This window comes from Patagioenas fasciata, chromosome 2, assembly GCF_037038585.1.
Source record: "Patagioenas fasciata isolate bPatFas1 chromosome 2, bPatFas1.hap1, whole genome shotgun sequence".
Lineage (NCBI taxonomy): Eukaryota > Metazoa > Chordata > Aves > Columbiformes > Columbidae > Patagioenas > Patagioenas fasciata.
In genome coordinates, this window is record NC_092521.1 from 110,620,195 (window position 1) to 110,637,370 (window position 17,176).

At 42.6% G+C, this 17,176-nt stretch overlaps 1 protein-coding gene across 1 annotated transcript in view; it reads left to right on the forward strand.

Moving 5' to 3' along the window:
* Positions 1 to 16,336, forward strand: part of LANCL2 (LanC like glutathione S-transferase 2) — a 34,376-nt gene extending 18,040 nt beyond the window's left edge. Inside the window, exons 4-9 of the mRNA XM_065830658.2 lie at positions 967 to 1,114; positions 1,753 to 1,899; positions 5,411 to 5,593; positions 7,696 to 7,872; positions 11,339 to 11,411; positions 13,158 to 16,336. Of these exons, the coding sequence (XP_065686730.1) occupies positions 967 to 1,114; positions 1,753 to 1,899; positions 5,411 to 5,593; positions 7,696 to 7,872; positions 11,339 to 11,411; positions 13,158 to 13,273 (844 nt within the window). The 3' untranslated portion in view covers positions 13,274 to 16,336. The remainder of the gene's footprint in view (positions 1 to 966; positions 1,115 to 1,752; positions 1,900 to 5,410; positions 5,594 to 7,695; positions 7,873 to 11,338; positions 11,412 to 13,157) is intronic.
* Positions 16,337 to 17,176: the final 840 nt, after the last annotated feature.

Sequence of the window (17,176 nt, forward strand, 5' to 3'; positions counted from 1 at the left end):
CAGAAAATAATTTAATTACAAGTCCAAAGAATACTTCCAAGAAAGGAGTGATAGTTTTTTTTTTTTTTGAGGGAGAGTGGCTTTTCCCTGGTATTAAGCAGTGACAGCATAAACAAACCATTTGGGTCAGTGTTTTTCTTCAACATGATGTTAATGCTAACATTTCTGCTGAGTAATGGTTGCTGAGGGGTCTGAGAAATTAATTTAGTCTTAAACCAGATTATCTTGCCCCCTTCACCAATTTAAAATATGGTCATCTCCATGGTTTCATTTAAATGCCAATTTAGTCACAAAAGATAGAAGGTGACAGGGAGGGAATAGCTAGGAACACAGGTCTCTGGTCCACCTCAATTTTGACAGACACTGGTGAAGTAATAGCAGGGAGTCTCTTCAGAACAAAAATGAGTTGCAATGGCCAGCACAAGGTTTTTTCCCATCACTAAAGGCAAGCAAAACACTTGTGCATAATAGCAGTGCCCTTTTGAAAACTGAGCTGCTGAACATTTGACACATGTTGTCTAGGGAGAGGGAGTACTCAATGGTGATGCTGGGTTTTTTGTTTTGTTTTTGTTATTTCCCTCTTACACATTTAGAATTAAAGGTCCTTGCTTAGGCAAAATTTCCAGAGGCTTCAGGTGATGCTCCCTATTTGTTGGAGTATTTCTCCGGTCTCATCCTACCTGACCCTGTACCCACACACCTTTTTCTGTCTGCACAAAAACCTGATAGTTGCACTAGTACTTTCTTGGCTCTGGCTCCGAGTTGCCCGTTTGTCAGGGATGACAGGCACGCAGAGCTCCTGTGTGTAACCCTAGCAGCTGCCTGAACTGGGGGTGACTGAAGGAAACTTGGTGGGGCTTCGGCACTCATTCTGTTTCTGGTTTGACTGGTGCCTTGTGCAATACATGGTCCAATATGGTCTCTAGAGAAGATGCTCTCTCTCCCTACCTTCCTTATCTGATGCAGGTTGTTGCAACTCCAAAGGACAGTTGTAAGCACAGATGCTGAACTTCCAGATGAGCTGCTTTATGGCAGAGCAGGTTACCTATATGCCTTGCTGTACCTGAATACTGAAATTGGTCCAGACACTGTCCCACAGTCTGTTATCAAAGAGGTAAGATGCTTACTTTTCTCTCTCCAGTGCCATAGCATCAGTGAGATTGAGCTGGAATCGCTCCTTCACATAATTAAAGGAATTGAGAGAGGGATGCTGGAGAGGAGAGTGTTCTTGAACTGGGAACTCATTTGTCCCTTCAATCTCTTCCCCCTTTCCCTGCTGCCCAGCTGGAACTGAGACAGACCAGTGGACATGGGTCCATGGCCAACCATGGAAATGAATCTAATAAGTAACTAGTTTTGGAGCATTTTAGCATGACAAATTGTTATGAAAAACTTTGAGACAGAAGTGTGGAAATACTTGAGTGAAAAGAAGGAGAATTCAGTGGGGAGAAAATGCACAGCTCTTCTGCATATACCAGAACCAGAGAAGGCAGACCTGTTAAAAAAAAAAAAAAAAGAAAAAAGTTATTTAGAAGTATTTATATATGAAATTTCTACTCTTAGAAAGATAAGTGATTCCATGATTTAGGAAAAATTCCATTTCTACCTCAACACTCAAGTCCAAATGAATTGAATATCTTTGTCCTGTCACTGTTTATTGTGGCTTTTTCTTTACTGTGGTTTTAATTATGACAAAGCAAAACCCTTTGAATCCAAGCAAGACAGACAGAAGGGGTGTGTTCTCTTTCTTAGGTAATAGATGCTATTATTGAATCGGGGAAAAACTTTTCGAAGGAAGAACGGAAAACAGACCGTTGTCCTCTGTTGTACCAGTGGCACAGGAAGCAATATGTTGGAGCAGCCCATGGAGTGGCTGGGATCTATTACATGCTCATGCAGGTAAGAGCATCTTCTGTGGGCAGGGGTGAAACACCAGTGATTTCTTATTTTGTATCAGAGGCTCTTATCTTCAGTTTTCATGAATGTTCAGTGTTTTACTGGGTCATGGTCTCACAACTTGGTGTGAGACTCCGCAGCACAGAGCTATGCAGAAATGCCAGATCAGGCCACAGTAGCAGAAGAAAACCGTGACGTGGATATCCTCACATTAGAGTGAATTAACTGTAAGTTGTGGTTCAGAGCACTGGCATTCCATGAGCTGAAGTTTGTTATCCTCAGCAGAGACAGTGACATGCCTTCCTTCATCCTCATACTTAATTCTTCTGGTGCCTGCAGTTAGACCAGCTAATCACCATCCATCACTCTTAATCTTCAATTTTTTGCTATTTTTAAATGAGTACACTGCTGGTGCCTCCTGCCCTCCATGCCCTTCCTCTCTTCTCCAGTAACTTGTTTTTTTCACTGTCTTTAAGCTTTTGGAAGACTCTCCTTAATCATACATTAGTCTTCAGTATGCTTTTATTCTTTAAATGTTCTTCCTCTTCCCTATCTCCCCCTATTTCTTTGCCCAAAAATCTGATGTTTCTTGTGCATTTATGACTCCTGCTCTCCCCTTTCTCTTATCCTGAGTGAAATTCTTCTCTTCTGTATTCATCCTCTTTGCCACACTTAAATCTATTCCCCCCTGCCCCGAGATTCTCCAATAGGATTATAATGTTTTTCAAAACAGACGTGTATATCTTATTTCTTTTGTACAATCTGGAAAAAGAGACAGAAAACTCATTACAGAAGATGGCCATAGAGCTGCAAAATTTATATTGTAGCTGTTTCTGTTTTTCAAAGGTGCTTCCAGTCTGTACATCTTTGTAAATATTAATTTTCTTACTAGCTAATAAGAATGACCTCCCTTCTGGCAAGTAGAAGGATCATACATCCTTGCAGACTGAAGCTGTGTACAAGTGTTCACTGCAGAAGTGACTGAGCTGGTATTTGGTGTTGTTACTGCTCAGCCGTTTCTCATTTGCAAAAGATGCTATGACTTCTTTCCATCTGTTTCAGATTAGCTCACATTGCGTCCACCAGTAGCTGAGGCTGAAGTGGCTGACTTTGCTGTGGAAGTGGCTGCTGCTCTCGTACCTGGGGGCATTTCTTACCCTCACTTAACTCCCCATTTTCTGCAGTGACCATCTCACTGGGGCCTCAGGCTGCTCTAATTTCCTGTGCCCTTGTCTTCCCGCTTTCTTCAACAAGGTGATCCACCCCCTTTTAGCTCCCTCATTTTTCTGGCTTCCATTCTTCCTTCTCTGGCTCTGCAAGATTTTCTAAGAAACATCCGGTCCTTTAAAGAAGCCTCTTTAAAGGTTCCATCCTTCATTTACTATTCAAGGCTGATAGCAGAAATAATTGCACAGTGCTTTTTGGTTTAAGCAGAAGCTACTCTATCTACATGTTAAAATCGTAACTATCTTTTCCTTTACATATAATTGTTGCTTTTAAGAATACCACAAAGCCATTGTTTATGCAGCATTAGATTACTGCCTTTTCACTGTACATTAAATATTGTGAGTCATGCAGAATTGAGTCATCCACTGCAGAAGAAGGTGGCATATTAGAGCCTATCTTTTCCCCATCCCTCCCACGCCAAATGAGAATTTTTTTGTATTTTCAGCAAAGAATTCAGGAGATGGTTTGTTGAGTGGTTGTTTGATAATAAAAAAGGGTGTCCAACATAGCACCTGAGATGTGAAGGTCACTGATCATCTTTTCTGTACAACACCTCTGTGAGGAAACATGTATCACTAGATTTACTTAGAGAAGACTACTGGAAGAGTAAGAGCTCAACAGTGTTGAATAACTTATCCAGGAGGTAAAGGGAGAATTCTGAAATGCTTGCTAGGGTATCTCTAATCATAGCCTCTTTCACTAAGCCTGAGGCAAAAATTTCTGTTTGCGTGTCATTCTCTTGGCCAGAGTCAGGACACGTACCTCTAGGTGCCTTTTTTGCTGTTGGAAGTAGGTGCTGGGAACCTCAGTAGCTGGGGCAAAGAACTCGCTGGTACTGAGGTCTTCTCAGAAGCACAAGGTGAGAAGGAGGTTTGTAAAAACCTCTGCTCTTCATGTTTTACCTCCCAAGAACAGATGGGCTGGGCTTGCCTTGCACAGCTCAAGACTGAAGAAGTTGAATGTTTTGCTAGTGCCCATCTGCTTTTCCTTCTGCTCCAGGGGTGCAGCATGAAGTCAGAGCCCCAAAGCAAAGCTTCCCCAAGAGCCTCCCAGCCCCACAGGTCAGCATCTGAGTGAGGGCTGATCGTCTCCATGGTGTTCTTCATGATAAGCTGACCTGTATTCAGATAGAGGTCTGATGAGCAGTGTGAAGGGTTCTGTTCCACTCAGAAGTAAGAGTTTGCTTCAGGGACCTGGTAGGTAGAAGTTTGGCAAAGCTTTCCTGGCTGAGGTCAAATACAAGCTTTTGGCTTTTTCAGGTTACTGAAAATACAGCTATTGAAAGTCTTCCTTCATTTGGCTGTAGGATTGTGAATTGCGGTGGCGTGCTCACCTGCAAATGTGCTGGAGCTGGTGGGAAACTGAAGTTGTATGACATCGAGTCATCAACAAAGACAAGTTATTTTAGAAAATAAACTCAGCTATTAGGCTTCGGTGGAGTCAAATTTCTGCAGTTGTTCCCGCGGCTTGCACGATTTCCAGAAATCATGCAGGCTGTGTAAAAATTGAGAGTTCTGTTAGGAAAATGCTGTAAAATGGGCTGGTGGGGAAGGAAATATCACCAAAGAACAACAATAGACACAACAGATACCTTTACTTACAAGGAGTGTACAGGTTGGTGGATCTATTAATAAATAGAAAAATGAGAAAGAAAATTCAGAAGAGCAATCTAAGGATGAGTTTCTAGTACAAAGACATTTAGCTACCTGGAGAAGTAGCTATTGCTTCTGAAATTGGAAATGCAGATTTATAGCCCATAGCTTCAGGGCATTTTGTTTATGAGGGAAAAGAACCTTCATAAACCTTTGCAAGGTAGGCACTACATACACTCTTAATTTATTGGGAAGTAGGACAGGTTGTCTATGTTAGCTGTTTTAAAAACAAAATTTGTAACTGATTGTGTTTTAAGTGTGTATTATGAGCAAGAAAACTGTGAAACCATCTTTATCCTGTAAGTGTTCTCTGTATTCTAAGGTATTAAGAGAGGCCTAGGAGTCTGTATTCTGTTCTCAATTCTTCCATAGTCTTTCTGTGTCACCTCCAGTAAGACAGGTAACAATGTGGTGTCCCAGTTTCTTTGTCTCTATAGTAGCTGTAAAAACACTCTTCATAAGGGCATTGAAAGTAGACATTAATTAAATGTGTATGAAGTGATTCAAAGTAATATTTGGATCAAGGGCACATATGTAGGATACTTGAAAACAGATCATAGAATTAAGTGTTGATACACGATTTGTTACTACTTCTGTTTATGGTTGTGGTGGTGGTTTTTTTATGTTTTCTTTAGCCAATTGCAAATGTGGACCAGGAGACTCTGGTGGAGCTGGTGAAGCCAAGCATTGACTATGTGCGTCATAAAAAATTCCGATCTGGGAATTACCCATCGTCACTGAGCAACGAGACTGACAGACTGGTTCATTGGTGCCACGGTGCCCCCGGAGTCATCCACATGCTCATGCAAGCTTATAAGGTGAATTGTTCTGTGTTCATATAGACCTCTATTTCTACAGAGAGACCTATACATGGCCCTATTAGATTGTACGGCTTGCATTTTCCATCTTCTTAGATCTAGACTTTCAAACGAGAACCCCAGGCTGGGCACCTAAAAACCTCAAAATACTTACATAGGTTTGTTTGTAAAAGGGAAATAAGTGGGTAAAATTGCTTCTCAGGATGCTAGTAGTTACTAGACTTTACGCCTTCTTGGAAAAGGGCCATGTATTTGAACAATCTGGTATCAGAGTCCTGAGTGTGAGAACATTGACCTGAATTGTTTGAGTCTTCATCCCAAGAGTTTTAAGAGTTATGCTGGTTTTCAAAAGCGTAGGTTCATGTGTCGTGCCAAAGAATGTCTTCCATAAATTACTCTGTTATTAACATATAGCTCTTGAGAACTTAAAAGTCAGAGCAAAGATCCCAGGCCCCTTCTAGGCCATAAATATAACCGCCAAACTACCACAAGCCTACTATTCACTCTCCTCTTTCCTTAACTAGGTTTACTGTCTCTCTTGTGTTGTGCACTTCTGATTTCCATGACATTTGAAAGCATGCCATTTAATTAAATTTATGCAAATTGATTCCTGCTCTCAGCAGCCCTCCTTGGCATATTCGCTGGTTGGCTTCTGGGTGGGCTGATGAAAAGCAGGCTTGGTTTATGGAATAATTACTCTTGCTGCTACCTGAAATGTGAACTGTAAATCTCTTACAACACTGCTGAATGAAGCAGCAGTCACAGTTGTTTTTCCTGTGGACTGTGGTAGGAGATTGACTTAATACTGCAGCAACTTTTTTTTTTCACCCCCTTCTTTGCCAATGCAATGCTTTCCCCAGCACAGAATGTTTTGCAGGAGATAAGAGGGATAGGACCAAGTTTTGTTTAGCAGTCTCCTTTCTGACCTCTTTTTCTGTTAAGATGATGGGGCATATGATGCTTTTCTTTTAGTCTTTATAATCTGCTTTTTCAAGACATGATAAGAGAAGTTGGATTGTGTTTTGCTGGCTGTGCTTTCATAGCAAGCACAGGGACTTGTGATAACAAACAGCAGTGTTTGTCATGGACATCAAATACTGCTGTGCTGGGCGTTCATTTGAAATGTTACAGCTAAGTAGCTGACAAACCCTGTTTAGAGAGATGGACTTTCCTTATTAGTCTTGTGGATTTAAGAATCTTGCAGGTTAATTGCTTGTTACCTTACAAAGTAGCATCCTTGCAGGGGATGCCGTCTCTAAAGGACAAAGTCTACAGCCATGCATCAGTTACTGTTCTCTTTTGTTTTGTTGATCTGTAGAGTGACTTAGGCAAAGTGGAGCGAAAAAGTAGTTTTCTAAAGATGCAAGTCTGGTGGTGTTCAGTGAAACGGCTTGGTTTTGTTTTCGGCTCCCTTGATGGGCTCTGTGTGTCCAAAATGCACTCTGTTTGCAATAAACTTTGCAAAATTTGCCCTTTGCCCAAACTAGCAAGTGCTTCTGAGTATATCCAATAGAAATGCTAATCAAGATGATGAAGTGTTCCTCCTTGCACCTGTGACAGAGAGAAGAGCCCTGTGCTGTGCAAAGAGATATTCTTGTGCATTTTCAACATTGAATTGAAGGCAGATGGTGAGCAATCAGCAGGAATTACTTAAAAAAACAGGATCTAGAACTTTTGGACCAGATGTGATGGCCAGTATTCTGTGTTACACTTCCTGGAGGCAAGAATTACATTCTGTATTTCAAATCAAATGAGGTAGTGATTTGGGAATGAAGAGAAGAAGCAAAAAAAAGTATGATGTACCCTTACAAAATAATTACAGGTTGTAGAGCCAAGGGCCTTGGACTTGAGGGTTCTTTTCCCTTTGGAGTCCTGATTTCAGAAACAAAACTTTAAAAGCTTTTTCTTTTTCTATGCAGAGAATTGAGAAACCACTTAGTAAGAAAAGAAAGGCAAGTCTATGATGAATGGATTATTAAAATTCACACTGAATTGCATATTAAAAAACCCATACCAACAACAAAACATCTCTCAGGTCGAGTTTCCTTTTGTTTTCATTAGTATTTCAATTTATGTGTGTTTATTTTGGTTTTATTCCACAGACCTTTAAAGAAGATAAATACTTGAAAGATGCTATGGACTGTAGCGATGTTATCTGGCAGAGAGGTTTATTGAGAAAAGGATATGGGATCTGCCATGGTACTGCTGGCAATGGCTACTCCTTCTTGTCTCTCTATAACCTAACTCAGGACAAAAAGTACCTCTACCGAGCTTGCAAGGTGAGCTCTGCGGCATCCCAACAAAATTACTGTTCCTTTTCACATCATGACGCCTGTGCAAGAGTAAACTGTGATTAGAGTAGGCTGCTGTGTGCTGGATTTGGAGCTGCCTGGTAGTATGGCTGGTGGGACAAGTGTCCCGTCACTTGCTCCCCTGTACTCAGGCTTTGACTGGGCAACTTCAGCTGTGTATGTGGGGCAAGCACTGTCTCAATACACAGAGTGAAATGCACAAATGTTCTGTAAGGGTGGAGGAACTAAACTCATACTCAGAAAAAAATAAAGTCTGAAATTCAGCTTGCTTGAAGAATAACAGGCTAATGTTATATGGTGCTAATTATTCCGCTGAGACATCCAATGTCGTCCTCAGCTCCTCAAGCAATGCTGTTTGTAGTCTTTTGTAATTATTTGTTTTCAGACTCCTGTCTGTTTGGGGCTTTTAGAGCTCTGAGTTGCAGTTAGTAAATTGCTCACTAAAATTTCTTTCATCAATACAAATTGCAGAGAAAGATGCATTCAGAATTTTTCCACAGGAATTGTCCAAGTTCTGCTATCAGCTCTGTGCTGGCAATTGTAATACCAAAGGAGAAGGCTTTCTTAGCTTCTGTTTCTTCATCTCGTAAGACTTTGGGTTTGTTTTTTTGTTTGTTTTGGTTTTGTTTGGGTTTGTTTTTTCAGCTTAATTTATGGATATTTGGTTTCATATTGCATACATAGCTAAGGCCTTTTTTAAGGTGTTAGCTAGGCCTTTTTAAAGTATTGTAATGGGAAATTTGATGAGTCCCTTGTTAGGTGCTTTCAGATGAGCACTGGCCACATGCAAAGCTGTTCTACTCATCTCCACTGCCAGGCTGTCCTCTATCAGCAGAGCTTTAAAAAGTTGCTGCTTGTCTCACCTTACATTTAGCAAAGCATCACACCACGAGGACACCTGTGGGCATACCGGCATCCTAGAGAAGGTAATAAACCCCAGGTACTCCCACAGCAAATGTGTGACTTTGTTAGATGTGGACTCACCTGCTGCTGACAGGTGAGCCACAACACCATGCACGCATCGCTGGTGGCACAGCTACCGGGCTCTCCCTGTCACCCTCCCTGCTCCTACATCTTCTGTGGCTCTGTGCAGCACTGGCACCTCCTGTTGGTGCTGCATTTCTGGCCCAAGAGAGCCCTGATGTTCTTCCATACGAAGCTAGAGAAAAGCAAGCATATCTATTTCTAAGCTGAAGAAGGAAGAGACTCGGTTACGTACCTGAAATCCCTTTGAGAAGAAAGATGTGGCACAGTGGCCAAAGACCATTTGCTGGAGATGCCCTGCATGGTCTGGTCTGGTAATGTATTTGCAGCCCTTCTGCATTTTAGCATCTCCAGCACTCAGTCAGGCCCTTCAGGCTCTTGCAAGGCAAATCTTGAAACAGGCAGAAGAATTTCCTTGTCTGGCATTCTAGAAGTCTTTTCTTTTTGAGCCAGAGCATGCAAGGGAAGCGAACGTGCAGTTATGCTGATACCTAAAGGCATGTAACTGAGAGAACTAGATGGCTTCCCTCTGAGGGGTGTTTGCTCACCCCAAAAACATGAGGCCCAGGGGAAGGAGTTTGCCCAGGAATCCCTAGCTACCTCTCAGCAGCCATGAAACTGTTTCACGAATGAACCAGAAGAGCTTGAAAGGCCATGGCTCATAGAGCCCCCTGGTTTGTGATTCTCACTTTTGGCTTCACAGCTTTTCTCCAGCATTAGCAGGCAGGCTCCCAGGAGGCTGAGCGGCTCCTGGCTGGACCTCTGGGAGGACACAGGGGCTGTGGCATCTGGGGCTCCAGGCAACAGAGCATCCGAGCCCTGTGCTGCTCAGCATTGTGATTAAACCACTGCTGATGGCAAGCATGCCCAGTCTATGACAAATAATGGCAGATGTTTTCCTGCTAGAACATATTTCTTTTTTATTCCCCCCGCCCCAGTGTTAGTGTGGCTTACTGGATCTGTGAGTTGTGCTGAAGCTATGTAACTGTAAACAATGGTTGTACTACAATAGCCTGGGGTGCATTTCTTACATTTCTGTTGCAGTTCCCAGGCTGGTAGTAATAATAAAGGCTAGGATGCAATAAGATGTGGATGTTGCAAGAATTGATTGTAGTTTAGAAACATGGCATAAACATATTCTGTCCTCAGATGTAAGACAAGATTACATGGAGAATTAAACCTTGGTTTGAAGGTTTACACCTGTGAGGGGACCAAAAATGTTTAATCAGTTCTTAATAACAGTGTGGACCACAGTGTTTCTCGTTTTTTTGCTGGGTATTGTCAAGACCTTCACATGCACACAGCCTTAGCAAGAGAAGAAAAATCCATCCCCTAATAAATATTTAAACAGAACAGACTGGGGGAAGAGGGAGGAGATGCCAACCTTTATCCTCCTGTTGAGCAGATTGATGGCGCCATGGGCATACTCACTCCCCATGTAGCTCCTGTGCTGGAGCTGGGGCACTGTCTAGTAATTTTAGATTGTATAAATGTAGCAGTACATTTATACAGTTCTAAAATTACATTTGGCTCTTTGAAGGCAACCACAAGGCGGATGTGGCCCCTCGTGAAAATGAATTTAACACCCCTGCTCTAGTTAGTAGAACGATCTGTTTGCGAGCAGGTTGCCCAAATTGCAAGGGAAGTGGGGAGAGACCTCTCAGTTCTCTGCTTTGCAGGAATCTTTGCACTGTATCTTGAATAAGCAGTGATTTGCTTCCAAGTACAGAAATACTAGGGGAACTTGTGGCCCCTGTATGCTCTGGGGAGCCATAGAGTAGAAGGAGGTAGTTGCTATTAAATTGATCCAAATGCAGTTCATAATTCATCTGTGTCTAATGTAGCTATTACAGCAGTGTTGATCACGCACAAGAAAGACACTGTTCCATCTTCTGCAACAAAATATTGATGACCACAATTGTGTAACTGTATTTATAATGATTTTTCACAAGGCTTGGGGAGAGCAAATAAATAAAACTAAGTAATGGCAGCTGGAGATTTAATACTCTAAATTGGTGCACGGAAGTGAAAGAAAACCAAAATGCAGTTAACAACCCTAAGTCCTGAGAACATGGATAAATTAAGCACCAAGATGGATAAGAAACTGGTATTAAGAGTATTAGAAAAATTTTGCCCTTGAAATTGAGCATGTCTGTTCTCACGGCATTTTTCACTGACCTGTAGCAGGGTTGATTTACAGAAAACAGAAGTTAAATACAGCCCACCTAATTACATTGTTATGAAACCAAAACTCATATTGTGGAAATACGTATCCTAAAACCTAATTGCAGTCTTGTCATGGTTGAAGTGGGACAAATGGATCTTGGACAGTGATTTCTGTGTTGTGTCGCTGTTTACACCACTTTATATTTAGTACCTGTTAAAGATATACAGATACTTAAGCTTGCATTTAACAGTCTTTTTTTTTTTTTTTTAATATTTTCCCCAGTTTGCTGAATGGTGTTTGGAGTACGGTGCACATGGATGTCGTATTCCTGACCGACCTTATTCTCTCTTTGAAGGTAAATTGATGGTGATGCAAATGGTGCGGGAAAGAAGGGCAACTTTGCAATTTTGGCACATGCTTAGGAGCTGGGAAATCTTTGGTGGGTTCCTCTGCTATTAAAAATAGACCCACCCCCTATCACTACCTCTGCCTAAAAGGAGGTGCAGAGGCAGGGAGAAAAAGACACAATCATTCACTATCAAAACTTTGACTTTTGGTTGCATTTTCAGCAATTTCCAATGCAAAGTCGGTGCCACTGTCACCCTTTGATAAAATTCTGCTGTGCTGACACCTCTTGGCTTAAAGGAAACAGAACCTGGGCAACAGTTTTGTCGCAGGGGTTGTTGCAGACGGACTGGGCAGAGGAGCAGCTGTGGGCAGGGGGGCTCAAAGTCACTGCTGCTTGTCAGAACGAGACCTCTGCTGCAATACCAAAGCAAGGAAAAGCTAGTTCTAACATGAGCCCAAATCATTCGAACAGAAAAGAAATGCAGAATTCTTAGGGGCTTTTCTGCAAGTTCAAAGATGTTCCTAAATACTTTCCTAGAGCTCCGTTGTTTTGTTTTGTTTTTTTGTAGTTTATTTTCTATTCCCTATCCCATCCTTATGTTTTACAAATACAGTACCAAGGAATCATAGACCCAAGCAGGATTTAAAGTAGCGCTGCTGTTTCCTGAACGATGAGCCTAGCATGCCACCTACCACAATTACATGAAATTACAGCAGACCAAATAAGATTATTTAACAAATAAACCAATCCAAGGTGTGAACACAAGAGAGCAGTAGTAATATGCATCTCTTCTAAATATAGAGTCATTGTCTTAATGTTTAAGGGAGAAAAGTGTAAGTATTCTTATTCCTGAGAGCTCCTTTGCATGCACTTGGAAAATGCAGGCATAAAATCTGATGTATAAGAGCTTTGAAATTTGTTGAGAAGGTGAAGTAATGCCAGCAATAGGATGAATTGTGCTTTAATGTTGACATGCAGTTTTTATTTTAGTTTTTTAGTGTCAGTGATTTTTTTTTTTTTTTTTTTTAAAGAAACTAGAAGTCTCAAGTTTGAGACAAGAAAAAGAAGTCTTAATTTGGGGGGTATTTTTGTGCTTGAAGTTGTCCAATTCTGCATGTAGGTCGACTCTTTCAGTGGAAGTTGCATGTACATCTTAGGAGATTGTCTTAGTCATTTCACCAGATGCATTATTTCAGGAAGGTTCCTTTGTTTGTATGTGCTTAGCTGTTGATAAAATAGGAAGTCAGCTTGGTCATAAAAGTGAGCCTGTATGCTCCCCTGCTGTAGGATGCCCCTGTTGTCTGTCACCCTGAGAGTTTTATTAGGTGATGCTGGTGTTAGTGCTTCAGGCTCTGGATGACCTTTTTATGAACAGTAAACAAAAGAATCTGTACATCACAAGTATAAAAAAGTTTTGCCTTTGTTTCTTTTCACTAGTGTAATGATGAGGTGCTCATATTCTGAGGGACAGTCCAAATTGGAATTTAGTTTTTCTTAATTGAAGTATCATTGAGGTTGTGCAGCTGAAAAACTGGTAGCAGAGAGAGATCTTGGTTCTTTCTTTTGATCTTTTCAAGTGAAACTTGGTTTCCTGGGCAAACTACAGATGACCTTGCCTTTCTATAGGCCCTAAGTTTACCTATTCAAAAAAATTAGTGAGGAGGTGTTTAAACAGGCGCTGTTGCCTTTGCAGTCAGCTGTGCTGCTTTATTGTCAAAGATGCACAAAAATGTCTTTCTCATTATGTTTTAGGTATGGCTGGAGCTATTCACTTCCTCTCAGATATTTCAGTACCGGAGACTTCCCAGTTTCCAGCGTTCGAACTTGGACCTCAAAGGAGGGAAAACAAAGTGGAACAGGACAGCTAAAAGATGATTTTGAAAGGAAACTGATGCCAAAAGAGATGAGACTGTTTAGTGCCTCTGTTACTGAACCAACTCGACCCTGAACCGACAGATGGATAAACCCCTTTTTTCACCCCTGCCCCAAAGGACCATGAAGTTGTTCGAGCATGAATGGGAGAAGCCACAATTAAGTTCTGTTAAAATGACACCTTCAGACGGAGGACAAGAGAAGTCAAGTTTTGAACTTTCTCTCTTCCATTGTATTTGTCTTCTTCAGGTCTTTGACATGCTCTGCATGTTTATTGGTGTTGTCTGTTGATTGGAGTCTTTTGTTGTTAGCACAGCTGGTCTCTGTGAATCTCTGTCCTGTACCTTGGCGCATGACTCACAACAGCAGTGTTGCTTTCTGAAGTGTGGTTACCCAGAGAGTTCCACCTTATGCCAGAGAGTTCACTGCAGGACAGTGCCCAGCTTCACTGGTGAGCTGGCACCTTTAAAAAGAGTTGAAAAACATTTTTATGTTCATATTTTTCTGCATTTTTCTCCACAGTCCCTAGAAGCTAAGATGTTAGAGATGAGCCTTTTTTGATGAAGAGGTATGAGGCCGTCTCGGTTTTCAGAAACTCAGCAGGTTGGAAGAGACCTGACTTGTCTTTTGCTGCTGTTGTGGGAGGTTTTTTTAAAAAAGTCTGGAAGGGCAGCTCCCTTTGACACCTGCACCCGATTAGTGGGTTTGGCACTTAGAGAAGGCTGGAGATGCTTGTCCCCATCTCTGCAAAGCCCCATCCCATAGCATGAGCTTATCAAAGTGAAGGTGGAGTCACCCGTACTAAACTCCCACTGCTGCCAAGAGCAGAGACAGCATAACTGTGCTTCTCTTCTCCTGTGCATGGAGTTGTAATAAAACTGTCCTGCAGCATCTTATATGCACATGAGTAAGGAAGGGTGTCAGGGCAGTTTCTCATGCTGTTAACTCAGGAAGAGTGGTGCTTCTGAACCAAGGCAGTGATTTGTTTGGGGCCCTTCCCTCCCTCTCCCAGCCCGGCTGCATTTAGCCCATATAGTATGATAGGAGCGATAAATACCAGCTGCTTGTGGAGGCTGCTGAAGATTAATGAGCAATATGAAACGTTTGCTATAGGCTCTAATGGAAGTTGATTTCATCTTAAAATCCAAACAGAAAAAGCCTTTTGCCCTTAGTTTTAACTTTGCTGCTAATGCTTTGCTTCCCCTGGTAATGTGGTGTGGTTGTGAAATACTAGACCTGCTTCCAGGTGCTCCTGAGTATCAGTGGGACATACTCTAAGCACACTTGCAGCAGGCTTATGTGTTCCAGACAGTAAGTAGGCTTCCTCCTTGGGAAAGGTAAGTCAGTGTAGCACCCTCTCACTCGCTCAAGTTCTGTTGTCATTCTTCGCCCAGGTGTCCCTGTGTCCTGTCATTTCAAGTGTTTATTTTAATTGATCCCTTCTATGGGGTGGCAGTATCACAGATGGCAGAGACTTTGACCTTTCAGGCATGCATTGAGATAGATGTGACCTGTGGGCCATCTTTTGAGCTCCAGTGTTTGCAGTCAGGCTCGGGGAGGCACTGTTGCTCCTGCACGGACTCCTGAGTGGTAGCACATGACTTCCTTGAACTTCATAGTGTCTGTTGCCAAATCCATTCAGATGTTGACAGTCTCCACATTCAGTTCTGCTAGGCAAGAGCAGCAGTGCCAGTGAGGGACAGCTGAATGTCACAGTGTAGCTCCTCTGCTGGTTTGCAGGTAGGAGTAAAACAGGGGAGCATTGGGAGAGACTTCCACCCCTCTGGCAAAGGGCAGAAGACTGGGGGGGGGGGAGTGGGCACTAAACCCAGCTGCATCTCTACAGCTGGGTGTGAGGGAAAGTGCTGAAAGGCAGTGGGAATGAGGGAAGCAGCCTGGCAAGTGGCTGGGGTGAAACAAAAGGGAGCAGAGCACCAGAAAGCAGAGGGATCACTGAGCAATAGGGAAAGCAGATTACAGGAGGCAATGCACAGAGTGTACTGGCAGAGGCAATCTCAAATGAGATGTTCCTCTGTGGCAGGCATGCTAAAGTCTGTGTTTCTTGTTTCAGCCTGTGCATCACCGATTCTGCCCATAAATCAGCCAGGGAGGAATCTGGCCGCAGGGTGAAGTCTCACAGAAGTCCTAGCAAATGAGGTATAATAGATGGTAGCCCTGATCTTGTTTCACATCACCCCCCTCCTCCTTTTTTCCTTCCGCTCTGCTCTGACTGCAGAGTATATGAGGTGGCTTAACAGGGAAGGGACTTGCCAGGTGCGCAGGAACCACCTGCAAACAGAGAACAGAAGCCACCGGCCTTCCCAGCAAATCCCAAGCATGTGTTGTATTGATCACTCAACTAGGGGCTTGACAGGCAGGTATTTTTGTTCAGTGGTTATAGACACGTATGCCGCCGTGGCTGCTGAGCTTGGGATGGCACCTGTGGGAGCTGATTTTGGCTGGCTGGATCCCAAGTGGAATTAAAACTTGCTGGTTTAAAAAAGTATATAGGTGTATACACACTTAGAATGACTTAATACTGAGCAGATCTCTGAGATGCTTGAGTGCACCTGTCAAAATAACGAGCAAGTCAGCTACCAGCTCTTTCTGTACCATAGCCAGCCTTCTGCTGCGCTGGGGCCAGGCACCATCTTTCTCTGCAGAATCCTCTTGGAAATGTGCAGGACTGGAAACTTATTGAGTCACGAAGCATCTTGACAGTGCATCTGCCTAACCTTCCTGATGTGACTTTCGCCATGGCTCTTCCTTTCTGTTCGTCACAGCGTTGTGATATCTAGGTTGCCCATTAAGAAAGGATATTGTGTGAAAGTGAAAAAATGCATTTCACCAAGGCATTGTTTTCAGAAATCACATCCAACTAAAAATGTGGAAAATGTCTTAATATTCCCTGGTTTGCTTTGTCCGTGTGTAATAGTCCATCTGTTGCAAAAAGCAGTAGTGTTAAAAATGGAGATGCTCTTTGGGCAGAAAAAGAGGAAAAAATTGCTGATGTTTTGTTCTTTGGCTTTATTAGTAAAGATCAAGCTATGTGGTGGTAATCTGTGTGATTTTTTTCTGTTGTGCTCCTTCCAGTGCTGTACTGATAGCTGTCCTACTGATCCAGCGCTGAACCCGCCTCCTGATCTCATAGTCCTGCAGGATGGTACACATACCAGAGTATGGGCAAATTCTTGGGGTTGGTTGGTTTGGTTTTTTTTGGTGGTGGTTTGTTTGGTTTTTTTTTACCTTCACCTTTTACTAGCATTGCAGACCTCACTGCTGCTTCTCCCAGGTGATTTTTAGTGTATGTTACTTAGTGCAAAGCACCGCTTTCTTCTCTGGTCACACAGGTCCTGTTGAACACTTTGCAGCTCAAGCCTGACTTATGACTAGCTGTTTTTTGGGAACACGTATGAAATTGCTCTGTGCAGCTTTCTAAGATCTGTTTTCCAGTTTTGAGGAAGCTCAATGTTTTCCTCTAGGCTTTAAAAGAAGAAAAGGTCAAGTATGCTGCAAGTGGTGGTCAGTATTTCACAAAGTCCCACGTGCCACTCAGCACGGCTGCTTTTTTGAATTAATAGCATTATTTCTGGTCTGTAGATGAGGACCTGCAGGATAATCTGTACAAATTCAGCTGTAACTCGATAAATGTGCTGGAGCTTTTCTAGCAGAATAGTTCTCTGTAACGTCAAAATAGGGTAGGACAGACAGGTGGGAGGTGGCATGTGTGCTGCATGCTGCCAGAGCCCTGTCCCATCAGGGTGTTCTGAGGCAGCAGTCTTTTTCCTGGTGAAATTGTCCCCTTTTCCCCATTTGCTTTCATTGGTTTCACATCTGTTTGCAGGAACCTGGTCTCTGCCTTGGCAGAGCAGCCATGATTTGCATGTGGGGAACAGCAG